Source organism: Chiloscyllium plagiosum, unplaced genomic scaffold (assembly GCF_037043375.1).
Source record: "Chiloscyllium plagiosum isolate Xiang-an unplaced genomic scaffold, Cpla_swu_hap1 HiC_scaffold_47, whole genome shotgun sequence".
Taxonomy (NCBI): domain Eukaryota; kingdom Metazoa; phylum Chordata; class Chondrichthyes; order Orectolobiformes; family Hemiscylliidae; genus Chiloscyllium; species Chiloscyllium plagiosum.
Window position 1 is genome coordinate 12,381,340 of NW_028270185.1, and position 24,117 is coordinate 12,405,456.

Here is a 24,117-nt window from a genome sequence, read left to right on the forward strand (position 1 = left end):
CCAGACCCATAGCAATAGGTCGACTCTTAACTGCTCTCTGAATTGGCCCAAGTGAATGGCTCACTTCAAAGGCAATTAAGGATACGCAACAAATACTGGCCTTGCCACAGCCCATTGAGAGAAAAATTCAGAATTGTTCTGGTTAAATGCATTTTGCAAGGTGTCCTGAAGTTTAAGAGGATTTTTAGGTAAAGGTTTGTTGCTGTGTAATCTCTAGCTCACCTTCACTCCCCAGCTTCTCCCCCTTTGACCCCCTCTGCTCCATTGTAGAACTTGGCTTGGTTACCTATCAGTGCTTAAATCATTGCCTGATGGGTAAATCTAGATGTATATGGGGCATTTCCACAACGTTGCTCAAACTGTTCTAGTACTAGAACAGCAAAGGCGGCAGAGCTTTGGCTCATCAAGTTCTGTGACAGCCCTTGAGCACAATCAATTCATTTCACCCCTGCCTTCACCCTGGAATTAAATATCATAAACAGGAAATATTTAGTTATCTGCAGCTTACCTCCTGGAGTGTATTTAGACAGCTGTAAGAGAGAGAGAGAGAAAGAAATAAATCACTGTTTCATTTTTGAAAATGCCCTTCTCCCTCCCACTAGCAACTCAAAACAAGTTGTGTTGACGAAACTACCAAAATGCTGGAGCCACTATAATTTTTTGTGCATTTTGTGTTACGTAGAACATTACAGCGCAGTACAGTCCTTTCAGCCCTCAATGTCGCACCAACCTGTTGGACTAATCTGAAGCCTTTCTATCCTAGACTGTTCCAGTCTCATCCATATGCCTATCCAATGACCATTTAAGTGCCCTTAAAGTTGGCGAGTCTACTACTATTGCAGGCAGTGCATTCCACGCCCCTACTACTCTGAGTAAAGAAACTACCTCTGACATTTGTCCTATATCTACCTTCCCTCAATTTAAAGCCATGTCTTACTAGATGAGACCCACTGACTTCTCTCCCCTCTCAACCCATAATCTACACAAATTTCAAAATTTGTATCAGCCCAGACATGGCGGTAAATGACGCACAGGGTTCCCAACTTCTCTAGGCGATTCCTGGAAATTCCACATCTCCAACTACCCCACCTCTATGCTCCCATTCATTGAATCCCTACAGTGTGGAAGCAGGCCCATTGAGTCCACACTAACCCTCCAAAGAGCATCCCACCCATATCCAAACCTGTATCCTTTCCCTGTAAGCCTGCATTTCCCATGGCTAACCCATCTACCTTGCACATCCCTGGATTTAGATTGGCCTTTCCCCCGACCCTGCACATCTTTGGTCTGTGGGAGGAACCGGAGCACTCGCAGTAAACTCTCAGACGTGGGGAGAACATGCAAACTCCACACAGATTGTCGCCCGAGGCTGGAATCAAACCCTGGGGCTCTGAGGCAGCAGTGCTGACCACTGAGCCACCATGCCACCCCAACCGGCCCCATTGGATACTTGACTTGTCAATCTCAGGGGGCTCTACCTTCTCAAACTCGTCACTAAATTTGACAACCTGTCAGTCACTAGGCCATCAACATCCACCTTCAATTCTATTTTTCTTTGAAAAGCTCAAGGAAATAACAGTTCAGAGGGGGTTCACTCGACTGATTCCCGGGGTGAAGGGGTTGCCTGTGATAAGGTTAGGCCAGCCCTAACTCTCTCTGTTGTTATATAGCACATGGAGCGATGATCTTCCAGAAACATCTAAAGATGCTGTGGTTCTGTTCGCCGAGCTGGAAGTTTTTGTTGCAAACGTTTCGTCCCCTGGCTAGGCGACATCATCAGTGCTTGGGAGCCTCCTGTGAAGCCAGCTTCGCAGGAGGCTCCCAAGCACTGATGATGTCGCCTAGCCAGGGGACGAAACGTTTGCAACAAAAACTTCCAGCTCGGCGAACAGAACCACAGCAACGAGCACCCGAGCTACAAATCTTCACACAAACTTTGAACATCTAAAAATCCTGAGGGGCAGTGTTTTTGTTTGCAGGGAACAGATTCAAAATGAACAGCACGATGAAGAGTAATTCCTTCTCGCTAAAAGGTCAAAAGTCACATCCCCAGACAGGGTGAGTGGTTGGATCATTGAGCATATTCAAGTCTGAGATACCCAGATTATTGACTGCCAATTATTTGCTTTTAAGCTGATGGGGCTGGGGGTGTGGGGGGAGGTCTCATGTTAGATCTCGTGCTCGGTATACCTTTAACAAACACACTCACTATGAGCCTGCACAGTGGGCCAATTGGCCTCTTTCTGCACTGTAGGGATTCTACAACCTGACTATTCTAAGACCCTATGGACTGCTGCCTCACAGCGCCAGTTCAATTCCACCCTCAGCTGACAGGCTGCGTGGAATTTGCACATTCTCCCTGTGTCTGCGTGGCTTTCCTCCGGTTTCCTCTCACAGTCCAAAGACATGCAGGTTGGGTGGATTGGCCATGCTAAGTTGTCCAGGACTGTGCAGGCTATGTGGGTTAGCAGTGGGCTATGTGGGAAGTGGGTCTGGGTGGGATGTTCTTCAGAGAGTGGACTTGATGGGCCGAATGGTCTGCTTCCCCACTTTAGGAGTTCTATGACGAAAATCTCAGAATCCATCTTAACTTGGACCAACTGAAGCAAACATGCTGATGGAAGTGTGATGCTCTTTGTAACAGAATAGTTTGATACCAGCTCAGACACTACTGTGCCCGGTGAATGTACTATAATACGTATAATAGCCAGCTGTATTAAACATCTGTTGGATCTTTCAATACCACATTATCCATGCCTATTTTCTTAGGTTATTGGGGATAGCAATAAGCATTGCCACATCAGGTAAATATATCCTAACGGACAAGGTAAAAAATCACATGTAACCAGGTTACAGTCCAACAGGTTTATTTTCGGAGCACTGATCCTTCATCAGGTTCTAGTGAGAGGGGGAGACCTTAGACACTGAATTTATAAGGAAAAGATCAAAGGGTCATAAAACTGATGCCAATGAATTGAACATTATTTTGACCTTGTCCGACCCAGTCCAACCTTGGGACCTCCACATCATGGCTACCCTAATGGAGGCAGAAGTAGTAGGGTGGGTTTGGGAGGTGGATAATAAACTGGAAAAAAGGAGCTAAAACCACAAATCAGATCAAACGTAAATCTTAAAAATCAAAAAACAAAGCAGACTCAAGGACTGAACCGCCAGCGACTTGTGTCTAAACTAACCAAAAAATAATTTGGTTTTTTTTCTAATTTTAAATGGCAGCTCTAGTTTTACTCCTGAATGTGCTCAGGCCCTTCTGTTGGAGGTTTCAAGTTTCAGTTTCTGGAGACTCCAAGACTATTTTGGGGTTTTGGCAATCAGAAAGACACAGGGTTATTCCCAGGCCTTCAGAAGCTCAGCCACATTTTGGCTTAGGACTTTGGTCCCAGAAGGCCAGGGGCCTCTCAGAACAAGCCAACTTCCCCCAGTGCCTCGTGGGAAAGCAAGGCCTACGCAGGGCCTTGAGAATCACTAGCCCCGAACTCAGCACTTAGATCAAAGTTCACTGCTCCCAAACTTCCCATTGAAACACTGGACCAGTTTTGTTTTTTTTTAAAAATCCTGTCTGGTTTCTAATTGTTTCCAGGGTTACCCGCAGTTGGGATTTGATGAATTGTCACATGGAAACTTTCCAAGAAAAGGACAAAATGTTCTTGGCTGCAAAAACAAAGACAGTTTTCTCCTGACGAGGTTGGGGAATCTAATCTGTGGCATTGCGAACATGGATGCAGAGTTCTTCACTTACCTGGGGTTCAGGGATACTGAGAGAAAGGACAAAGAATGCGGGAAGGGCAAAACGAGACATTCTCTCACACATACTCAGTATAATCAGCTTTGAAATATTACCCATTTTGTGGTTGCCCAACTCAGTCAGGGAAAAATCCAGTTATTAAAAACAGTGATACTTGGACATGATCCAACCTTTTAAAAATATATATATATTTGTTCATGGGATGTGGGTGTCCCTGGCTGGGTCCAATATTTATTGCCCATCCCTGATTTCCCATAGGGAAGATGATGGTGAGCTGTCTCAGGGAATCACTGCTGCCCTGGGAATGTATGGTCACCCATAATACCATAAGGGAAGGAAGTCTAGAATGTTGATCCAACGATACTGAATATATTTCAAGTCAGAATGGGGGGGTAGGTTAGATGGATCTTTCATGGGTTGGTATTCCCATATATCTGCTGCCCTTGTCCTTCTAGATGTTAGTGGTTATGGGTTTGGAAGGTGCTCTTTAAGGAGCTTTGAGTGTGTTGCTGGAGTACATCTTGTACCTGGTACACATTGCTGCTACTCCAGCTCCATTTTGAAGAACAGTCATAGAATCCCTAGAGTGTGGAAGCAGGCCATTCAGTCCATCAAGTTCACACCAACCCTCCGAAGAGCATCCCAGCCTGACCCACCCCATCCTTGTAACCATGCCTTTCCTTTGGCTAATCCACCTAGCCTGCACATCTTTGCAGGGGAGGAAATCAGAGCACCCGAAGGAAACATCTCACAGACAAGGGGACAAATGTGCAAACTCCACGCAGAGTTACCTGAGGATGGAATCGAACCCGGGTCCCTAGCGCTGTGAGGCAGCAGTGCTAACCACTGAGCCACCGTGCCGCCCGGAACACAAGACACAGTCAGACCCGTTCTTCCCAAGTTTAAGCGGTTCTTCCTTCTGGGAAAGTTCAGATTCTTGTCAGGAGACAGAGATCATGAGGGAGAGCCAGGCAAATGACAAAGTCCTGATACAAACCAACGACAAAGAAACACCAGCAAGGGTCTGAATGAGAGACGGAGAGAAGCGAGAAAGAAAGTGCCAATTTTGCTTTTTGAAAGATCATCTGGAAAAGACAACCAAAAGCGAAATTCTACATTAGGAGAGGGACAGCAGCCGATCACAAGATGAGGAGCTTAATTTCCTCAGCTGGTTATTTTAAGCCGGTTACTGCTTTCACTTTTGAATTCCTCTTGTTGCTATTTTGACGAGCAGCACCTCATTTTAAATAACTGCACAGGAAAAGCAGCTTCTGGGTGTTAGCGCACATTCATAATCATGGCCAGAGAGAGCTGTGGGGGTTTGGGGGAGAGTGGCTTGTGTCTAATCAAGGCAGAGGTAAATTCTTGATCAATTGGGGAAATTGAGGGTCACAGGGAAAGGGCAGGCAGGTTGATGGGAGCAATATCAGATTAGCCATGAATCTGTTGAATGTTAGAGCAGGCTCACAGGGCCAAATGGCCTACCCCTGTTCCTTGTAAGGACCTCGCAAATCCCTGAGGTGAAAGGTGAATGTGGTCTTGGGGACAGAATTCCCATCTATTCTTCCGTGATCTGAAATCTAAAGCTTCCCTGGGATGCTACATCTGCAGTCTTCCCAACTGACATTTGACTGTGCATTAACTGGTGAAAGAGATTTAAACATCAGGGGCCTTTCCTCATCCATGGAGCGATCCAATTGAGTATTCCAGGAAGACTTCGGTGAGCAGCTCCTTGTTTTTGGAAGTCCCAAGGCTGTGGGTTCCAAGCCCCACTTCAGAGACAGGGTCAATCCAGAGGGAACTTTGAATTATAAAGGACAGGCTGGAACATTATGTTCCCTGGAGCAGTCAAGGGCTGACCTTGTAGAGGTTTATAAAATTATGAGGGGCATAGGTAAGCTGAATGGCAAAGGTCTTTCTCTAGGGTGGGGTAGTTCAAAACTAGAGGGCATATTGTTACGACGAGGGGGGAAAGATTTTAAAAAAGGACTTGACAAGCAACTGTTTCGCACAGAGGATGGTTCATATGTGGAATGAACGGCCAGAAGAGCAGTAGATGCAGGTACATGAATAACATTTAAAAGACATTTGACAGGTACGTGAATAGTAAAGGTTTGGAGGGATTTGGACCAAACGCAAGCAAATGGGATCATACAGTCATAGAGATGTACAGCACGGAAACAGACCCTTCGGTCCAACCCGTCCATGCCGACCAGATATCCCAACCCAATCTAGTCCCACCTGCCAGCACCCGGCCCATATCCCTCTAAACCCTTCCTATTCATATACCCATCCAGATGCCTTTTAAATGTTGCAATTGTACCAGCCTCCACCACTTCCTCTGGCAGCTCATTCCATACCTGTACCACATTGTGTGAAAACATTGCTCCATAGGTCTCTTTTATATCTTTCCCCTCCCACCTGAAATCTATGCCCTCTAGTTCTGGACTCCCCGACGCCAGGGAAAAGACTTTGCCTATTTATCTTATCCATGCCCGTCATATTATTGTAAGCCTCTTTAAGGTCATCCCTCAGCCTCTGACGCTCTAGGGAAAACAACCCCAACCTGTTCAGCCTCTCCTTATAGCTGAAATCCTTCAATCCTGGCAGCATCCTTGTAAATCTTTTCTGAATTTTTAGTTTGGAAAGATTTGGTCAGCATGGATTGCTTGGACCGAAGGGTCCATTTCTGTGCTGCAAGACTCTGGCTCCATGACAACAGGAAGCTGCTTCTCATGAAGGGAGGCTTGAAAAAGAGGGGATGTTTAGCTTAGATTCCCTACAGTGTGGAAACAGGCCCTTCAGCCCAAGTCCACACCAACCCTCTGAAAAGCAACCCACCCAGACCCATTCCTCTACATTCACCCCTGACAAATACACCTAACACTACGGGCAATTTAGCATGGCCAATTCACCTAACCTGCACATCTTTGGACTGTGGGAGGAAACCCACGCAGACACAGGGAGAATGTGCAAACTCCACATAGACAGTTGCCCGAGGCGGGAATGGAACCCGGGTCCCTGATGCTGAGGCAGCAGTGCTAACCAAGTGCATGCAGTCTCCTATTTATGACATGGGGTGAAACCTTATCACAGCCACCAATAAAATAAGGTATGGAACACAAAGCCAGCCTCCGTGATGGGGAGCATGGAACAATTATTGCGAAGACCAAATCTGGTTCACGAATGCCTTTCAAGGTAGGAAATCTGCCATCCTTACCCGGTCTGACCTACATGTCACTCCAGGCCCATAGCGGTGTGGTTTGGGCAGCATGGCGGCTCAGTGATTAGCACTGCTGCCTCACAGCATCAGGGACCCAAGTTCAATTCCAGCCTCGGGCAACTACCTGTGTGGAATTTGCAAATTCTCCGTGTCTGCATAGGTTTACTTTGGATTGTTGGAGGAAACCAGATCACCCAAAGATGTGCGGGTTAGGGTGGATTGGCCGTGGGAAATGCAGGGGTACAAAGATGGGGTGAGTCTGGGTGCGATGCTCTTCAGAGAGAGTCAGTATGAAGCTGTTGGGCCAAATGGCCTGTTCTCCACATTGTAGGGATTCTATTCTCTTCACCTCTCACGGAAAGAGTAAAATAACCAGTGTTCTCTTTTGAAGACTTTGATTGAAGAGGTGAAAGAACGGAAACCAATTTTGAGGCAGTGGCCAGGAGGTTGTTGGGGAGGGAGCGGGAACACAGAACAATGCCACCATCACGTTCGGAAATGCAGGTTTAACAAGTACGATCTCAGCAATCCACGAGGAAGCCCATTCAATTAAATCTGGCCACGTGAGGGCAATGGGAAGAGAGACTAGCTTGTCAGCAAAGCAAGGGGAACTGACTGCATATGGGTGCGGCACAAACACTAACAGAATGGCGAGAGGAGTGGGTTAATTCTGTGACTTCTGTTTCACCAGTGGCAGAAGGAGCTGGTTTGAGATTCCCACAAGAAATGAACATTTGACTAATGCAGACTGTCCGGTTCCCAATTGGAAGAGTGTGGATATTTGGGTTCCAACCCCAAACACTTGGGACGGCTAGCCATTCCAAAGGAGTATGCAATGTTTAATGGTCCCCCTGCATCAGCCTTTCCCTCTTTTGCATGAAATTCACATGAGCCGCAAGTTCCAAAATCAACAGTTTTCACTATAATCATGGCCCTGAAGGGGGAGGACTCAAGTACAGCAGCACACTGGCTCAGCGATTAGCACTCAGCACCAGGCACCCGGGTTCAATTCCACTGCTGGGTGACTGTCTGTGTAGAGTTTACACATTGTCTGTGTGGGTTTCCTCCCACAGTCCAAAGATTTGCAGGTTAGGTTGTTTGGCCGTGATAATTTATACCGTAGTGACCAGGGATGTCTCAGCTAAGTGGACACGCCATGGGAAATGCAGGGTTACAGGGGTAGGGGATGGGTCTGGATGGTTTCTTTAGAGGGTTGGTGTGGACCTGACGAGCTGAATGGCCTGATTCCATACTAAGGATCTTATTCTGTTTGAAAAAGGGCTTGCATTTACGTAGCACCTGTCACAACCCAAGTCGGCCCAAAGGGCTTGGTGGGCTACAAAGAACAATTACTATTTCAATGTCAGCTGCACTGCAAGATCCCACACAATAGTAACGTGATCGTGACCAGACCACTACTTTTAGGGGACGTAGGGCAAGGGATAACTGTTGACCGGAATCATTCAACTGCTAGATCTCCCTACAGCATCACAGGACATGCTGAAGGGTCTGTTTCCATGCTGTATGACTCTATCCGTTTGCTTGACTGAACAGAACCTAGGGTGGTTCGCATGTGGAATGAACTCTCTAAGGATGCAGGTACAGTTACAACATTTAAGAGAGATTTGGATAAGTACATAAATCGGAAAGTTTGGGAGGAACATGAGCCAGGAGCAGGTAGGTGGGACTAGTTTAGCTTGGGTTTATGTTTGGCGTGGACTGGTTGGACCAAAGGGTTTGTTTCCATGCTTCTTGACTCTATAGCACTGTGAGCAGTGCAGCACTCCCTCAGTAACACACAGTGTCAGCCCTCACCCCACCCAGTACTCGAGAAAACGACCTTGAACTATCAACCTGGGCCGGGGTAGGGTGAAGTTAGATTCAGAGGCTGCTTTTATCAACACATACAGGGGCACTTCAACCTTCATGGCTCTGCTCATTTTACAAATCCCTTTGCCACAGTGAGATTCACATTTTCCTTTCTGTGCCTGTCATCACATCAATACAATTGTCGAGTGCACACACTCTCAGATGCAGGATCAAAACACACAGACAGTTACAGCATCTATGCAGTGATAATACGAGAGAGAAAGAGAGACACACACGCACACACACAGACAGAGACAGTGTTTATTCAGGTTACTGGCAATCAGGAGGCCCAGCTGTATATACACACACAGACACAGATACACAGAGGGATTTATTGGCAGACTTCATTATTTGTATCGGTTGCAAAATACAATGCAAAGAGCAATAAATTTTTTTCTGTCAGCAGAAAAAGCAAATGACTGGGGATTTAAGCATCTGCTGACTGACTCGCAGCTATTTTCTTTCTTGCCTGAAGGTGCTGACCTGTTCAAACTAAACGCATTAGACACAAACTCAGGGGCATGAGCAGTTCTTTAGCCACTTTTATCTCTTCCCCCACCATTTATAAAGAGTTACATTTATATAGGCCCTTTCCAAAACCTTTGGACCACCCAGAGCACTTTGCAGGCAATGGAATGCACTTTGAAACACAATTGCTGTGGCAAAATAGGAAAATGTGACAGCCAACGTACGCACTTGTAAGCTCCCATAAATGGAATGGTAATAGTGATCAGACACTTCTGTTCGTTGAGGGATAAATAATGGCTAGGAGTCCAGGAATAAATGCTTGCTCTTCTTGAAATGACACCATGGGATCTCTCATATCCATCTGAGGGGGGTAGGCAGGACATCAGTTTGATGTGGTGGCACCTCCAAGAATGCAGCACATATCTGGTGGCGCACTGGAGTCTAAGCTCCAATGTCCTGTAGTGGGACTTGAACCCTTAACTCTCAGTAGGGTATTTGACCAAGTAGGGCATCACTGGATAGCCTAACCCTGTCCTCAATATCCTTAGTGCACAATGTCTCTGGAGACACCTAGGGGTTCTTTGAAATTCGCATCACAGGGCAGTTAAAATAGTGTTTAGTACATTTCCCTGCATTGCTCTGACCTATGAATATAGGATTTGAGACGTTACAATGAGGTTGTACTGAACCTTGGTCAGGCCGCTTCTGGAATACTGTGTCCATTTCTGGTTGCCCTGTTATAGGAAGGATATTAAGCTGAAAAGGGTTCAGAAAAGGATTTACCAAGATGTTGCTGGGGAATGGAGGGTTTGAGTTAGGAGGAGGGGCTGGGACGTCTTTTCACTGGAGTGCAGGAGGTTGACGGATGACGTTATAGAGGTTTATAAAATCTTGAGGGGTATAGATAAGGTGAATAGCAGGTGTCTTTTCCCTAGCGTGGGGGATTTCAAGACTAGGGGACCTTTTTTTAAAAAAAAGAAAAAAGAGAGGGGAAAAAGATTGTAAAAAGAAACGATGGGCAACTTTTTTTATTTAAATAAACAGAGGTTCGTGTGTGGAATGAACTGCCAGAGAGAGAATGGTGGATGCAGGTACAGTTACAACATTTAAAATACATTTGGGTAAGCTCATGATTAGAGCTGAAAATGTGTGGCTGGAAAAGCACAGCAGGTCAGGCAGCATCCAAGGAGCAGGAGAATTGACGTTTCGGGCTTAAGCCCTTCTCATGATTAGGAAAGCTTTAGACGGAAATGGGCCAAGCAGAGGCAGCTGGGACTAGTTTAATTTGGGATTATGGTCAGCATGGACTGGTTGGGCTGAAAGGTCTGTTTCCTTGCCGAATGACGAAGACTTTGTTGGATCCCATTCAATCAGAGACCCCAAATGCTTTCTCTTACCCCATATATTGCAAAGTACCAGCTGAGATCACCCACATTCCTAGGAGTTGCTAGGAAGTAGAGTAGGAGACTTCAGAATGTTAGTGAGCTTTACTCCAAAGCTCAGCAGCAGTTGTGGTGGCTTCCTGTGTCACAAACTCAGCTTGTAACATTACTCTTTCCCACATGAGCTGCTGATGAAACTGGTCTCTGTATTTTTGTCATCTCCAAGAATCCAAATCAGGCTATCTTTCTGCATGTGGTCCATCATGCTCACCACGTCAGTCAGACCCCTGATTTTCAAAAGTGTCCTCTAGTTCTAATTTCTCCTGCAACAGAAGACTTCCTTTCAGCAGTTAACCTAGCAATTAAAATCACCTCAGGATGTTTCAGTAAGACCACCTTATATTCCTCTGAACTGCAGTGGATACAGACCCAACTTTTCCTCATAAGAAAACACATTCATCCACTTCTCTGAAAGACTTTGAATACAATTACATTCCTTCTTCAAATACTGAAAATGTGTTGCTGGAAAAGCGCAGCAGGTCAGGCAGCATCCAAGGAGCAGGAGAATCGACGTTTCGGGCATGAGCCCTTCTTCAGGAATCTCCTGCTCCTTGGATGCTGCCTGACCTGCTGCGCTTTTCCAGCAACACATTTTCAGCTCTGATCTCCAGCATCTGCAGCCCTCATTTCTTCTTCAAATAGTCAACTTTGCATACAGTGCTCTCAATGTGGTCTCTGTGTAACTGTGATAAAACATTTCCAGAACTGTGGGGGGTCACAGTCCAAAGATACCATGTGGGACTGAGATGAGGAGAAATTTCTTCACCAAGACAGTGGGGAGCCTGTGGAATGCTCTACCACACAAAGCATTTGAGGCCAAAACATTGAATGTTATCAAGAAGCATTGGGATATGGTTCTTAGAGGTAAAGGGATCGAAGGATATGGAGAGAGAAAAAGCAGGAACAGGGGACTGAGTTGGATGATCAGCTGCAATCATAGAATGCCTACACAGTGTGGAATCTGGCCATTTAGCCCATCGAGTCCACACCGACCCTCCAAAGAGCATCCTTCCCAGACCCCTGTAACTCTGCATTTTCCATGGCTAATCCACCAAGCCTGCAGATGCCCGGACACTATGGTTAATTTAGCATGGCCAATCCACCCAAACCTGCACCATCTTTAATCTGTGGGAAGAAACTGGAACACCAGGAGGAAACCCACGCGGTCATAGGGAAGACATGCCAACTCCGCACAGACAGGCAGTCGCCAGAGGGTGGAATCAAACCCAGGTCCCTGGCACTGACAGGCAGCAGTCCTAACCACTGAGCCGAGGTGTTTGCTCCAATTTTCTGGTTTCTGTGTTTATGGTGTTTAGGTCTCCAAGCATAGTTTCATGTTCCATTCTCCTTGAAATAAACAATATTCTATTGCCATCATGGGCGGCCTGGTGGCTCAGTGGTTAGCACTGCTGCCTCAATTCCAGCCTCGGGCAACTGTCTGTGTGGAGTTTGCACATTCTCCACTGTCTGTGGGTTTCCTCCGGGTGCTCCACTTTCCTCCCAAAAGTTCAATGTGCAGGTTAGGTGGCCATGCTACATTCTGTTCAGGGATGTGTAGATTAGATACATTAGTCAGGGGAAATGTAGAGTAATAGGGTAGGGGAACGTGTCTGGGTGGGATCCTCTTCAGAGAGTCGGTGTGGACTTGTTGGGCCTGTTTCCACACTGCAGGGATTCTAATTCTAACTCCTGCTCACTTGCTGTACCTGTGTATGAACCTCCCAGGATCCTAAGCGAAGCAATGACAGAACTGAATTGTCTGCACCCAAAAAAAAAAAAATCAACATTCCCTGTCATTTCTTTGCCTCTTTACGTGGACCACCTAGGTTTGTGTATGGCAGCAGCTTCTGAAAGTGGAAGCCAATTGGCAATGCATGAAATCTCCCAGCAGACATACAGTTCAAAGGGAATATTGCCCAAAATGATAGCCATCAGAAAACCTTAGCAAGACAACACACTAGGTACAGCTAACCCAGTCTCTGGTTAGCTGTATCTCTGGTTCTCACAATCCAGCTCCAAATCCCACCAGAAACCCCAATAAAAATTACACTAATCTGAAACTTTAGGAATAGACCTCAATTCTGAGAGATCATAAATCTGTCTACTAACCTCATCTTTAACTAAAATTCAACTGAAAATCTACACCTTTATGGGGGACAGGATTCCAAACAGTCACATCCCTTAGTGATGAAATTCCTACTCACCTCAATGCTAGATGTGCAACCTGTTATCCAGAGCCAGAGACTGTACCCTGTGCCCTAGATTCTCCGCCTGGGAGAAACAACCAGCCTCTGTCCCATCAGGATTCTTTGGAATCTTGCATATTTCAATGAGAACACATCTTAACAGTAACAGCAACCGTGAAATGATCATCGATTACTGTAAAAACAATACCCCACCTGGTTCACTGATGTTCTTCAGGGAAGAAAATCTGCCATCTTTACCCAGTCTGGCCTACATGCGAATCCAAACCCCCAGCAACGTGGTCGACTCTTAACTGTCTCAGCAAAGTAGCCACCATAATCTATTAACAGGGCATTCAGTGATTGTAGGCATTCTATGATTCTGTGTGGGAGCAGGTCATTCAGCCCATCAGGTTCGCACCAACTTTCTCAAAAGGGTTGTGCATCTGTGGAATTCACTACCCCAGAGTGCAGCCGATGCCAGGACATCAAGTAAACTTGAGGACAAGACTAATTTTTAAATGAGCAAAAAGGGTTATGGAGAATGGACAGGAAAGATGTTGAGGCAGAGAGTGAGATCAGCCGTGATCATAATGAATGGCAGAGCAGGCTTGGATAAATGGCCTACTGCTGCTCCTAGTTCTTACGATAGCAGAGAAGAATACCCTCAATTGTAGAGAAGATGAAAATTTGCTGATACCGGGATATATTTTATGTATAGTCACCAATAAAGGAAACGGAGGAGGAGTGGCACAGCAACCCATTGGTTAGCACTGCTGCCTCACAGCACCAGGGACGCGGGTTCGATTCCAACCTCAGGCAGAGTTTGTACCTTCCCCCAGTGTCTGCATGGGTTTCCTCCGGGTGCTCCGGTTTCCTCCCACAGTCTAATGATGTACAGTTAGGATGGATTGGCCTTGCTAAAATTGCTCATAGTGATGAGGGATGTGTAGGGTAGGTGGGTTAGCCATGGGAAATGCACAGTTCGAGGATTTGGGTAGAGGGGTGGGTCTGGGTGGAATGCTCTTCGGAGGGTCAGTGTGGACTCAATGGGCTGAATGGCCTGCTTCCACACTGTACAGATTCCATGATGAAATTTCTCTAAACAGAGTGTAGTTCAATATATAACAAACTAAGAAATAGGAATATAAGTAGACCATACAACCTTGAGTGCATACTGCCATTCAATATGATTGCAGCTTATGTGAAGTCTTAACATCATTGGTAGTGACAGCTAGATAACATTTAGTCTTTGGCTGAGAGCATCAAAGAAAGTCTAACACACCCCCCCAATAACTTCAATACATTTCCATCACCAGGTCCCTCACTACCAACATCCTGCAGGTTATCATTGTCCAGAAACTCAACTGGACTGCCATATACATGCAGCTGGTCAGTTGTGTTGTAGTGGTAGTGTCCCTATCTCTGAACCAGGAGGCCCAGGTTCCAGTCCTCTCTGTTCCAGGTGGTGGGTAATAACATTTCTGAACAGGTTGATGAGAAAATATCTATAAATACTGCGTCTACGAGAGTGGGTCAGAGCTAGGCATCCCCCAGCAAGTAACTCACCTCCTGTCTCCCCCAAGGCTGTCCAACATTCACAAGGCACAAGTCAGGAGTGTTATGGAATACTCCCCACTTCCCTGGATGGGGGCGCCTACAACAATGCTCAAGAAGTTCCACACCATCCAGAGCAAAGCAGCCCACTTGATTGACCCTGTATTCAATGTTCACTCCCTCAACCACCAATGATCAGTATGTACCATCTGCAAGACTTTTCTTTTAAATGCATTCATGGAATGAGGAAATCACCAGCTCGGCCAACATTTATTGCCCAGAGGGCAGTCAAGAGTCAACCACATCACTGTGGTCTGGAGTCACATGTATGCAGTTTCCTAAAGGATATTAATAAAACCAGATGGATTTTTCCTAGTATTCAGTAATGGACTCAGTCATCATTAGACTCTGAATTCCAGGTTTTTTAATTAAAAATTCCACCATCTGCCATGGCAGGATTCAAACCCGGACCTCTGGGTTAACAGTCCAGTGATAAAACCATTAGGTTGCCACCTCCCCAATGCACTGCAACAACTCACCAAGACAACTTTTCAAATTCACAATCCCAACCATGAAGGAGGGCAAAGGCTGCAGATTCATGGGAACCCCACTCCCGGAGAGTTCCCCACCATCCTGACTTGGAAATGTAATGCTTTCCTTCATTATCGCTGGATCAAAGCTCTGGAACTCATTCCTTTATTACATTGTGTGTCTACCTACGACAGATCACTTTCCAACCCATTTTCTCCAGGGCAACAATTCGCATCCTGAATGTATGGACGTACTTTTAAAAAAAAAGTATTTTCCTGCCCAATCCCCATAACATAGTTCCTGACACCAAATATCTGTCTCCCCCAGTTTTAAATGTAAATGAACATATAAATATGGAGGGAGAAACTTGATAGGGAGATATTAAACAATAGGACGACAGGTTAATAGAGAGTGAGGGGACACAGCATGAAGCAATTGGGCAGAATGGCCAGTATCTGAGCTGTACTGTACATTACATGTGAAACATATTTTAAGTCTAACAGACTTTAGGATTATGGAGTAAATGGCTCCATCAGTGACAACATCAATAGACAAATGAGTCAGGGGTGAGTCAGAGACTGGGGTGGGTTTTTTTTTGTCTGAGAGCTGAGGTCCACATTTACCACAGACCTATTGAAATTCAGAAAAATCTGGTCAGAAATCACTTAGGAGAAAAGAACACTTCATAGTTGCGGTACAACTCCTGGTCAGAAACACTGACCTTCGGCCTTTCTCTTCCACATTCTCAGGGTTTCCGCGCTCTGTGCCACCCCCCTCTTTAAATGTGATTCAAGAGTCACTAATCTAGCTGCATATCCCCACGCAATACAGTACCTGACAGATGGGCATGAACAGCAGCAAAGCAGCAGCTGGATGGAGCAAGACACTGGTCCAACACATCGCTATATGTCTCCGGTGCCTCACATCGACAGGGAATGTACTGTCCCAATGTGAGGGGGGAGGTAATGGAAACAGGTCAACAATTCAGGGGGACACCATCCCCGAGACAAGGTCCTGGGAACAAAATCAAACACTGAATTCAGAGAGAAAGAGAGAGAGAGAGAGAGAGAGAGAGAGAGAGAGAGAGAGAGAGAGAGAGAGAGGATGCACAGCTACGGGGAAATTCAGAGAAAGAGAGAGAAACACACAAAGAATGGGAGGGGGAAGAGATGCAGACAGGGAAAGAAACAGGCACAGAGAGAGAGAGAGAGATGAGAAAGAGAGACAAGGGGCACAGGGTGGGTGGGGAGGGGAAAGAGAGACAAGGGGCACAGGGTGGGTGGGGAGGGGAAAGAGAGACAAGGGGCACAGGGTGGGTGGGTGGGGAGGGGAAAGAGAGACAAGGGGCACATGGTGGGTGGGTGGGGAGGGGAAAGAGAGACAAGGGGCACATGGTGGGTGGGTGGGGAGGGGAAAGAGAGACAAGGGGCACAGGGTGGGAGGGTGGGAAGGGGAAAGAGAGACAAGGGGCACAGGGTGGGAGGGTGGGAAGGGGAAAGAGAGACAAGGGGCACAGGGTGGGAGGGTGGGAAGGGGAAAGAGAGACAAGGGGCACAGGGTGGGAGGGTGGGAAGGGGAAAGAGAGACAAGGGGCACAGGGTGGGAGGGTGGGAAGGGGAAAGAGAGACAAGGGGCACAGGGTGGGAGGGTGGGAAGGGGAAAGAGAGACAAGGGGCACATGGTGGGAGGGTGGGAAGGGGAAAGAGAGACAAGGGGCACATGGTGGGTGGGGTGGGGAGGGGAAAGAGAGACAAGGGGCACAGGGTGGGTGGGGAGGGGAAAGAGAGACAAGGGACACAGGGTGGGAGGGTGGGGAGGGAAAAGAGAGACAAGGGGCACAGGGTGGGTGGGGAGGGAAAAGAGAGACAAGGGGCACAGGGTGGGTGGGGAGGGAAAAGAGAGACAAGGGGCACAGGGTGGGTGGGGAGGGAAAAGAGAGACAAGGGGCACAGGGTGGGTGGGGAGGGAAAAGAGAGACAAGGGGCACAGGGTGGGTGGGGAGGGAAAAGAGAGACAAGGGGCACAGGGTGGGTGGGTGGGGAGGGAAAAGAGAGACAAGGGGCACAGGGTGGGTGGGTGGGGAGGGAAAAGAGAGACAAGGGGCACAGGGTGGGTGGGGAGGGAAAAGAGAGACAAGGGGCACAGGGTGGGTGGGGAGGGAAAAGAGAGACAAGGGGCACAGGGTGGGTGGGGAGGGAAAAGAGAGACAAGGGGCACAGGGTGGGTGGGGAGGGAAAAGAGAGACAAGGGGCACAGGGTGGGTGGGGAGGGAAAAGAGAGACAAGGGGCACAGGGTGGGTGGGGAGGGAAAAGAGAGACAAGGGGCACAGGGTGGGTGGGTGGGGAGGGAAAAGAGAGACAAGGGGCACAGGGTGGGTGGGGTCATGGTGTAAGGTGGGGTGGTGGAAGAGAAGAGAGAGAAAGAGAGACAAGGGGCACAGAGGGGAGAGAGAGACACACACACACATGGGGCACTGGGGGAAGAGGTGGGGGGGGGTGTGGGAAAGGGGTGGGGGGGGTGTGGGAAAGGGGTGGGGGGGTGTGGGAAAGGGGTGGGGGGGGGTGTGGGAAAGGGGTGGGGGGGGGTGTGGGAAAGGGGTGGGGGGGGGTGTGGGAAAGGGGTGGGGGGGGTGTGGGAAAGGGGTGGGGGGGGTGTGGGAAAGGGGTGGGGGGGGTGTGGGAAAGGGGTGGGGGGGGTGTGGGAAAGGGGTGGGGGGGGGTGTGGGAAAGGGGTGGGGGGGGTGTGGGAAAGGGGTGGGGGGGGGGTGGGAAAGAGGTGGTGGGGGGGGTGGGAAAGAGGTGGTGGGGGGGTGGGAAAGAGGTGGGGGAGGGGTGGGAAAGAGGTGGGGGAGGGGTGGGAAAGAGGTGGGGGGGGTGGGAAAGAGGTGGGGGGGGTGGGAAAGAGGTGGGGGGGGTGGGAAAGAGGTGGGGGGGGGGTGGGAAAGAGGTGGGGGGGGGGTGGGAAAGAGGTGGGGGGGGGTGGGAAAGAGGTGGGGGGGGGGTGGGAAAGAGGTGGGGGGGGGGTGGGAAAGAGGTGGGGGGGGGGTGGGAAAGAGGTGGGGGGGGTGGGAAAGAGGTGGGGGGGGGGTGGGAAAGAGGTGGGGGGGGGGTGGGAAAGAGGTGGGGGGGGGGTGGGAAAGAGGTGGTGGGGGGGGGGGTGGGAAAGAGGTGGTGGGGGGGGGGGGTGGGAAAGAGGTGGTGGGGGGGGGGGGTGGGAAAGAGGTGGTGGGGGGGGGGGGTGGGAAAGAGGTGGTGGGGGGGGGGGGTGGGAAAGAGGTGGTGGGGGGGGGGGGGGGGGGGGGTGGGAAAGAGGTGGGTACAGACAGCGTGAGCGCAGGAGAGACAGAGAGGATGGGGGGCCACGGGGAGAAACAGAGGAACAGAAATACAGACAAAGGGTCAGAGAGAAGGAAGACAGAGGAGACGGGAGTACAAACAGCCTGAGAGAGACAGCCAGCCAAGGGGAAAAGAAACAGGCACAAGTAATGAGGGGATGAGAGAGGGACAGAGTCAGAGAGAGAGAGAGATTGAGAAAGATGAGACAGACAGATCCGGCCGGAGATAAACAGGGGGGAAAGAGATTCCTGATTTAGTTATAGACAAACCGACAGACACATTAACATCTGTCTGAAATGTAACACAAAGCGAGAGAGAGAGAGTGAGAGCCGGCGCCGGACTCAGTGACAGAGAGAAAGCCGAGTCTATAACTAACCTGGATACACAGAGCTCTGTTAATCCTCAGCTCAGACCTGATCTCCCTCACTTCAAACTTTTACACATTGGAGCCAAGTCCCAGGCGCGCCCCCGAGTCACGGGATCCCCAGCTCGTCCCCGACCCCTGTGTTAAGGTGGAGCTCAAAAAAATCCCCAGAGATTCCGGATTTAAAACCTCCAACTTAATGTCAAAGCAAAGCGACCATCTGTAGAGAGTGGGAGCACAGAGCTGGGGCCAGGCGGAGAGGGGATGGGCTGAACCGCCGGGGGCGTGTCTACATCAGAAAGTGTCAATTCATTCAACAATCAAACGTCAACCAGCCGGACTCCTCGCAACAGCCTGGATCCTGTCCTGGGCGTTGGGAACACACTCCCTTCCCCCCCCAACCCCAACCCTATATCGCAGGAGGCCATTCGTCCCATCGAGCTTCTGAATGAGCACCATTCATTGCTGAATGCCAATCTCCCCTGCTCACGGAGCCCTCTCCCGACTAAACCCTCTTTACTTTCTGACTCCCTCCTTCCCGCTGATCTGCTCTCAACTCCTTTACCCCTCCCCTGGTGAATCCCATCTTCACCGCCCCCCCCCCCCAAGAAGCTTCTTGCCCTCACTGAACTCCCTCCCAAACCCCCTCTTCCATCTAAACCTTTCTCGCCCCACAAACTGACCCCACACCCAGTAAACACCCCACCTTCCCCACTGAATCTCTTCCCCCCCACTGGTCCCCTTCCCTGCCAATGAATTCCCTCCCCCACTGAATCCCCTCCTCTATTGACACTATCCCCCCACTAGATCCCCTCCCCTATTAACCCTTCTCCCACCACTGAATCCCCTCTTCTATTGACACTATCCCCCCACTAGATCCCCCTGCCCTATTAACCCTTCTCCCCCCACTGAATCCCCTCCTCTATTGACACTATCCCCCCACTAGATCCCCCCTCCCCTATTAACCCTTCTCCCCCCACTGAATCCCCTCCTCTATTGACACTATCCCCCCACTAGATCCCCCTCCCCTATTAACCCTTCTCCCCCCACTGAATCCCCTCCTCCCACCCACTGAATCCACTCCCCACTGAATCCCCTCCCCCAATTGAACACCCCCTACATCCCCACTGAATCCCCTCACTCACTGAATCCTTTCCCCTTTGAACCACTCCCCCCCTTGCCCCACAATTTTGCCAAGAAGCCCCTTTTCCTCATTAAACCCCCATCTCCACTCACCGTCCCGAATCCCTGCAGCTAATTGGGAGTGAATTTAGGAGCGAGCAAATGAGAAGAAAGTAGGCATGGTGGTGCAAGGGGAATGCACGAGAAGGAGAGAGAACAGCCAGGGAAAGGGAATTGGACAAATTTTGGTTTGGAGGGAAGAGGCAGGAGGACCCTAGAGATTGGGTGGGGGTCTGGTGCAGCCAAACATTGACTTGCACAGAGTTCTGGCCTGCGGCATTTCAGATTCAGTCTGGGTCCAATGTCACATCAGCAGTTTGAACGCCTGGCACCCATTCTCTGCAGAGACTGAACCGTCTCACACCTAAGCTCAGGGAGTTTTGTTTTTCGAATTCCTCTCATGCCTCAGCAGCCCTGCATTCCACATTCAAGAGAGGATGCTTATCGCCTCTGTGTGGCCTCGCCCCTCCCTATCTCTGTGACCTACAGCCCTCAGGGATCTCTGCATTCTTCTAATTCTGGCCTCTTTGCTCATCCCTGTCTCCTTCTCTCTGCCGTCAGCTGCCTGAGATCCCTGAGCTCTGAAATCCAATCCATGAATCTCTCCGCCACCCCCTCCAGCCATAGACGTTGCTCCAAATCTACCTCTTGGGGGCTTTTGTGAGAAAGTGGTAATGTGCTTACCTCTGGTCCAGGAGATCTGGGTTCAAACATCACTCCCTGTCCCGCCTTGGAGGTGTGTCATAATATGTTGATTAAAAACAAAACTCTTTAAGGACTCTTGTGGCACAGTGGTAGTGTGCCTAGCTCTGAGCCAGGAGGCTTGGGTTCAAATCCCACCAGCTTCAGAGGTGTGTCTCAGATGGGTCAGGAAATATTCAAATGCACCTCTTTGACCTTTGGTCATTTGTGCTTCTGCAGCTCGGGTGTGGGGTGTAAAGTGCCTCAGTCTCTCAAGTGCCAGTTGTTGTTGCTGAGATGGGACACCGAATTATTTGGCCATTACGGGATCTTGCTGTGTGTAACTCGGCCTTCTGTTACAGCAGTGACTACATTTCCAAATTACCTGCGAGACACGGGAGGTGCCTGGTGGTCATGAAAGGCGCTATGTAAACGCAAAGTCTTTCCATTGACTGACATGCTCCCCAGTGATCCCCAATCAACCACTTGTAATGCAGGAGCCTGGTGCTGTGCGTATTTTGACTCCTGAGTTTTGATATCAGTGATACCGGGTGGTTAGATTTCCTGTTGTTTAGTTCTGGAGTCTCCCTGGGGGCAACAAATCCTTCTGTTTTGTTATTCAATGATGTGGGTCTGTGAAAACAAACAGGCCGTGTTGGCTGGCACCCGGGTTACTGTAGAGTCAGACTGAGGCTAAATTGGAAATGCAGCATGCTCACTCCTACACACACAGATGCACACACACACTCACACAATACTTTACTAACAGGTAAAGTCACCATTGTCCATGGACTGTCAACAGTAGAGAACTCAAGGCACTGGACCAGTCCCACCAACACTGCCCGTGCAAGACCCCGTGAATCCACTGGGAAGACAGACACACCAACACCAGCCTCCACGACCAGGCCCAGCATTGACGCCCTGACCCCCACCCCACCTCGATTGGCTGCGATGGGCTAGGCACGCCATCCCCATGACTGACACGAGACTCCCCCAGCGGGTGCTCTACTCCCAGCTCCCATACGACAGGCCAGCCCCAGGTGGGACAGAGGGAGCGCCTCAGGGATACCCTCAAGGCCTCACTGGGCCGAGTGCGGCCTTCCCACAGACAACCTGGGAATCACTGGGCCCGAGACCGTCCACAGTGGAGGAGGGGCATCCGGGAAGGCGTGGAGCACCTGGAGACTCGCCGTCAGGAAGAAGCGGAAGCCGGGCGAAAGGAATGCGCTGCCTCACCAACGCCCCGCCCACCCCCTTCCCATGACCACCTCCTGCCCCCAGTGTAACAGAGCCTGCGGTAGGCCCATCGGTCTGTACAGCCACCTGCAGACTCACCCTGAGAGTGGGAGAGAGTCATCCTCGACTGTAAGGGACCGCCGATGATGGTGATGATCAGGCTATAGATTTGCTTTCTCTTTAGAGACAGCTGGTGGTGCTTTAACCTGAGGGTTACTACATCGCTGGGGAAACTGAGGAGGAGAGTCCTTCATGGTAACCTCAGCTGGTGTGGGATTTGAACTCATGCTGTTGTCATTATGCTATCACTGTGAGTCAGCTATCCAAACAATTGAGCTAACTGATTGAGGGAGTACAGGCCTGCCAAAGATGCTCTCTTCAAGCTGAGAGTCTAAAGTGATGCCTCATCACCCCACACAAGGTGGATGTGGGAAGGATATTTCCCCTGGTGGAAAGCAGGGATCCACTGTTTAAAAGTAAGGGGTAACCCATTTAAGACAGAGATCCTGAGAATTTTTTTCCCTCCCACTGTTGTCTCTTCAATCTCTTTCCTCAAAAGATGGTGGGAGCAGAATATTTGAATATTGTTTTGAGATGGAGGCGGGTAGATTTTTGATAAGGGGAGGGTTAACAGGTTATCAGAGGAAAGTGGGAGTGTGGAGCTGTGGTTAACATCAGATCGGCCATGAATGAATTGAATGGTATAGCAGTATTGAGGGGCCAAATGGCCTACTCCTGCCCCTAAGCTCACAAAATCTGCCTGCGTCTCCCCAGAGACCTGGACATGATTTATCCCTTGATCAAAGTCACAAAAGCAGACTGTTTGGTCACCATTACATTTCTGTTCCTGTGGAGATTATTTGGATAGAAATAATATTCAAGGTGAGGGGGGTCAAGGCAGGAGAATGACACTGAACTGTAATGTTTATCTGGAGAGCCAGCACAGACAGGATGGGCACTGTAGCAGTCATGTGATTCCCAGTTTCTGAGTTGCCACTTTAAACAGTGCCCACAACTTCAAAAGCACTTAATTGGCTGTAAAACCCACTGTGATGTCCTGTGGTGCAGAATGGTGCTTTAGCATAATGCACATCATTCTTTTTATTCCCACGGCTGACGTCACTAAAGGCAGATGACCTGGCTGTTATTTGTGGGAACTTGCTCAGTACAAGTAAATTCTGGTACCAATGTTCCAACAGTGAGTGCACTCCTGACGCTACGTCATTGGTTTTAATGTGCCTAGGGCCAGATTGAGGTTATGAAAGACACAATACAAACGCAATCTTCCTGTTGATCTTCCGGCTGAAGGGGTTGACCCCGACTGGGTGTTGCAGACTGGCACATTCCAAGGTCCAGGACTACGTGTTGAGGGACGCGCTGAAGCTTGGGGCAGCTGTCGCCAAGGCGCGGTGGAGAAAGACCACCGTGTAACATCTGCCTGCCTAAAGAAGAACAGGAGGCCCACGCAGTCATTTGGGCTCTGCTGATGGGTCAGCTAAATATATAGATATATGATTGATAAACGTACAGACCTGTATATACAAATGATAAATTCTGATCTCTGTAAGCAAAGAAATTGAATGTTTACGTAGGTATGACATGACCAACTGTACAGACCATCAAAATATTTTATGAATAAAGTATATTTTTGAAATAATAAAAAAAATCTTCCTTTTATAAAGATGCAGTGGTTTTTGTTGAGGCTCATGCCGAGCGGCTCTGTGACACAGGACTCTGCTGTGTTCCCCGGGGCGCACACCAAGACAAACATCGACTGCACCCCGCGCAGTCAATTCAGTGAAAGATCTGGTCTGCCCGAAGCGTGTTGGTCTTCCAGAGCAAGGAGTTGACCTCAACCGAGTGTTTGATTCCTGATGAAGGGCTCCTGCCCGAAACGTCGATTTTCCTGCTCCTCGGATGCTGCCAGACCTGCTGTGCTTTTCCAGCGCCACTCTAATCTTGACTCAATCGAGTGTTGCAGACTGGCAGATGCCAAGGTCCAGGATGACGTGCTGAGGGACGCACTGAAGCTTGGGGCAGCTGCTGCCAAGGGGCAGTGGGGAAAGTCCACTGTCTGAAGTCTTCCTGCTGAAGTTAAATGGGGGTCCCGTTCAGTTATCGGACCCTCCCAGTGCCTCAAATATATAGTTTTGTATGAGTTAGAATTGCCTTGGGTTTGTTTGTTCCACATATGTCAAGACTGTAGTGACTATGTACATGGATAAAGGTTTTTATGAATAAAGTATATTTGTGAAATAAAAAATAACATCTTTCTTTTCTGT

The 24,117-nt window shown here is 49.0% G+C and overlaps 1 protein-coding gene across 2 annotated transcripts in view; it reads right to left on the reverse strand.

Annotated features, from left to right (window-relative positions):
* The window catches only part of LOC122542835 (snake venom vascular endothelial growth factor toxin ICPP-like), a 41,652-nt gene extending 22,678 nt beyond the window's left edge, over positions 1–18,974 (reverse strand). The window contains exons 1-3 of one of the 2 annotated variants that reach the window (XM_043680918.2): positions 18,749–18,974; positions 15,871–16,050; positions 509–530 (exon numbers count right to left, since the gene is read on the reverse strand). In XM_043680918.2, the coding sequence (XP_043536853.1) occupies positions 509–530; positions 15,871–15,936 (88 nt within the window). In that variant the 5' untranslated portion in view covers positions 15,937–16,050; positions 18,749–18,974. Of the gene's footprint in view, positions 1–508; positions 531–15,870; positions 16,051–18,748 lie in introns of those variants that run through there. The other variant, XM_043680921.2, reaches the window with a different exon arrangement.
* Between the last annotated feature and the right edge of the window lie 5,143 nt (positions 18,975–24,117).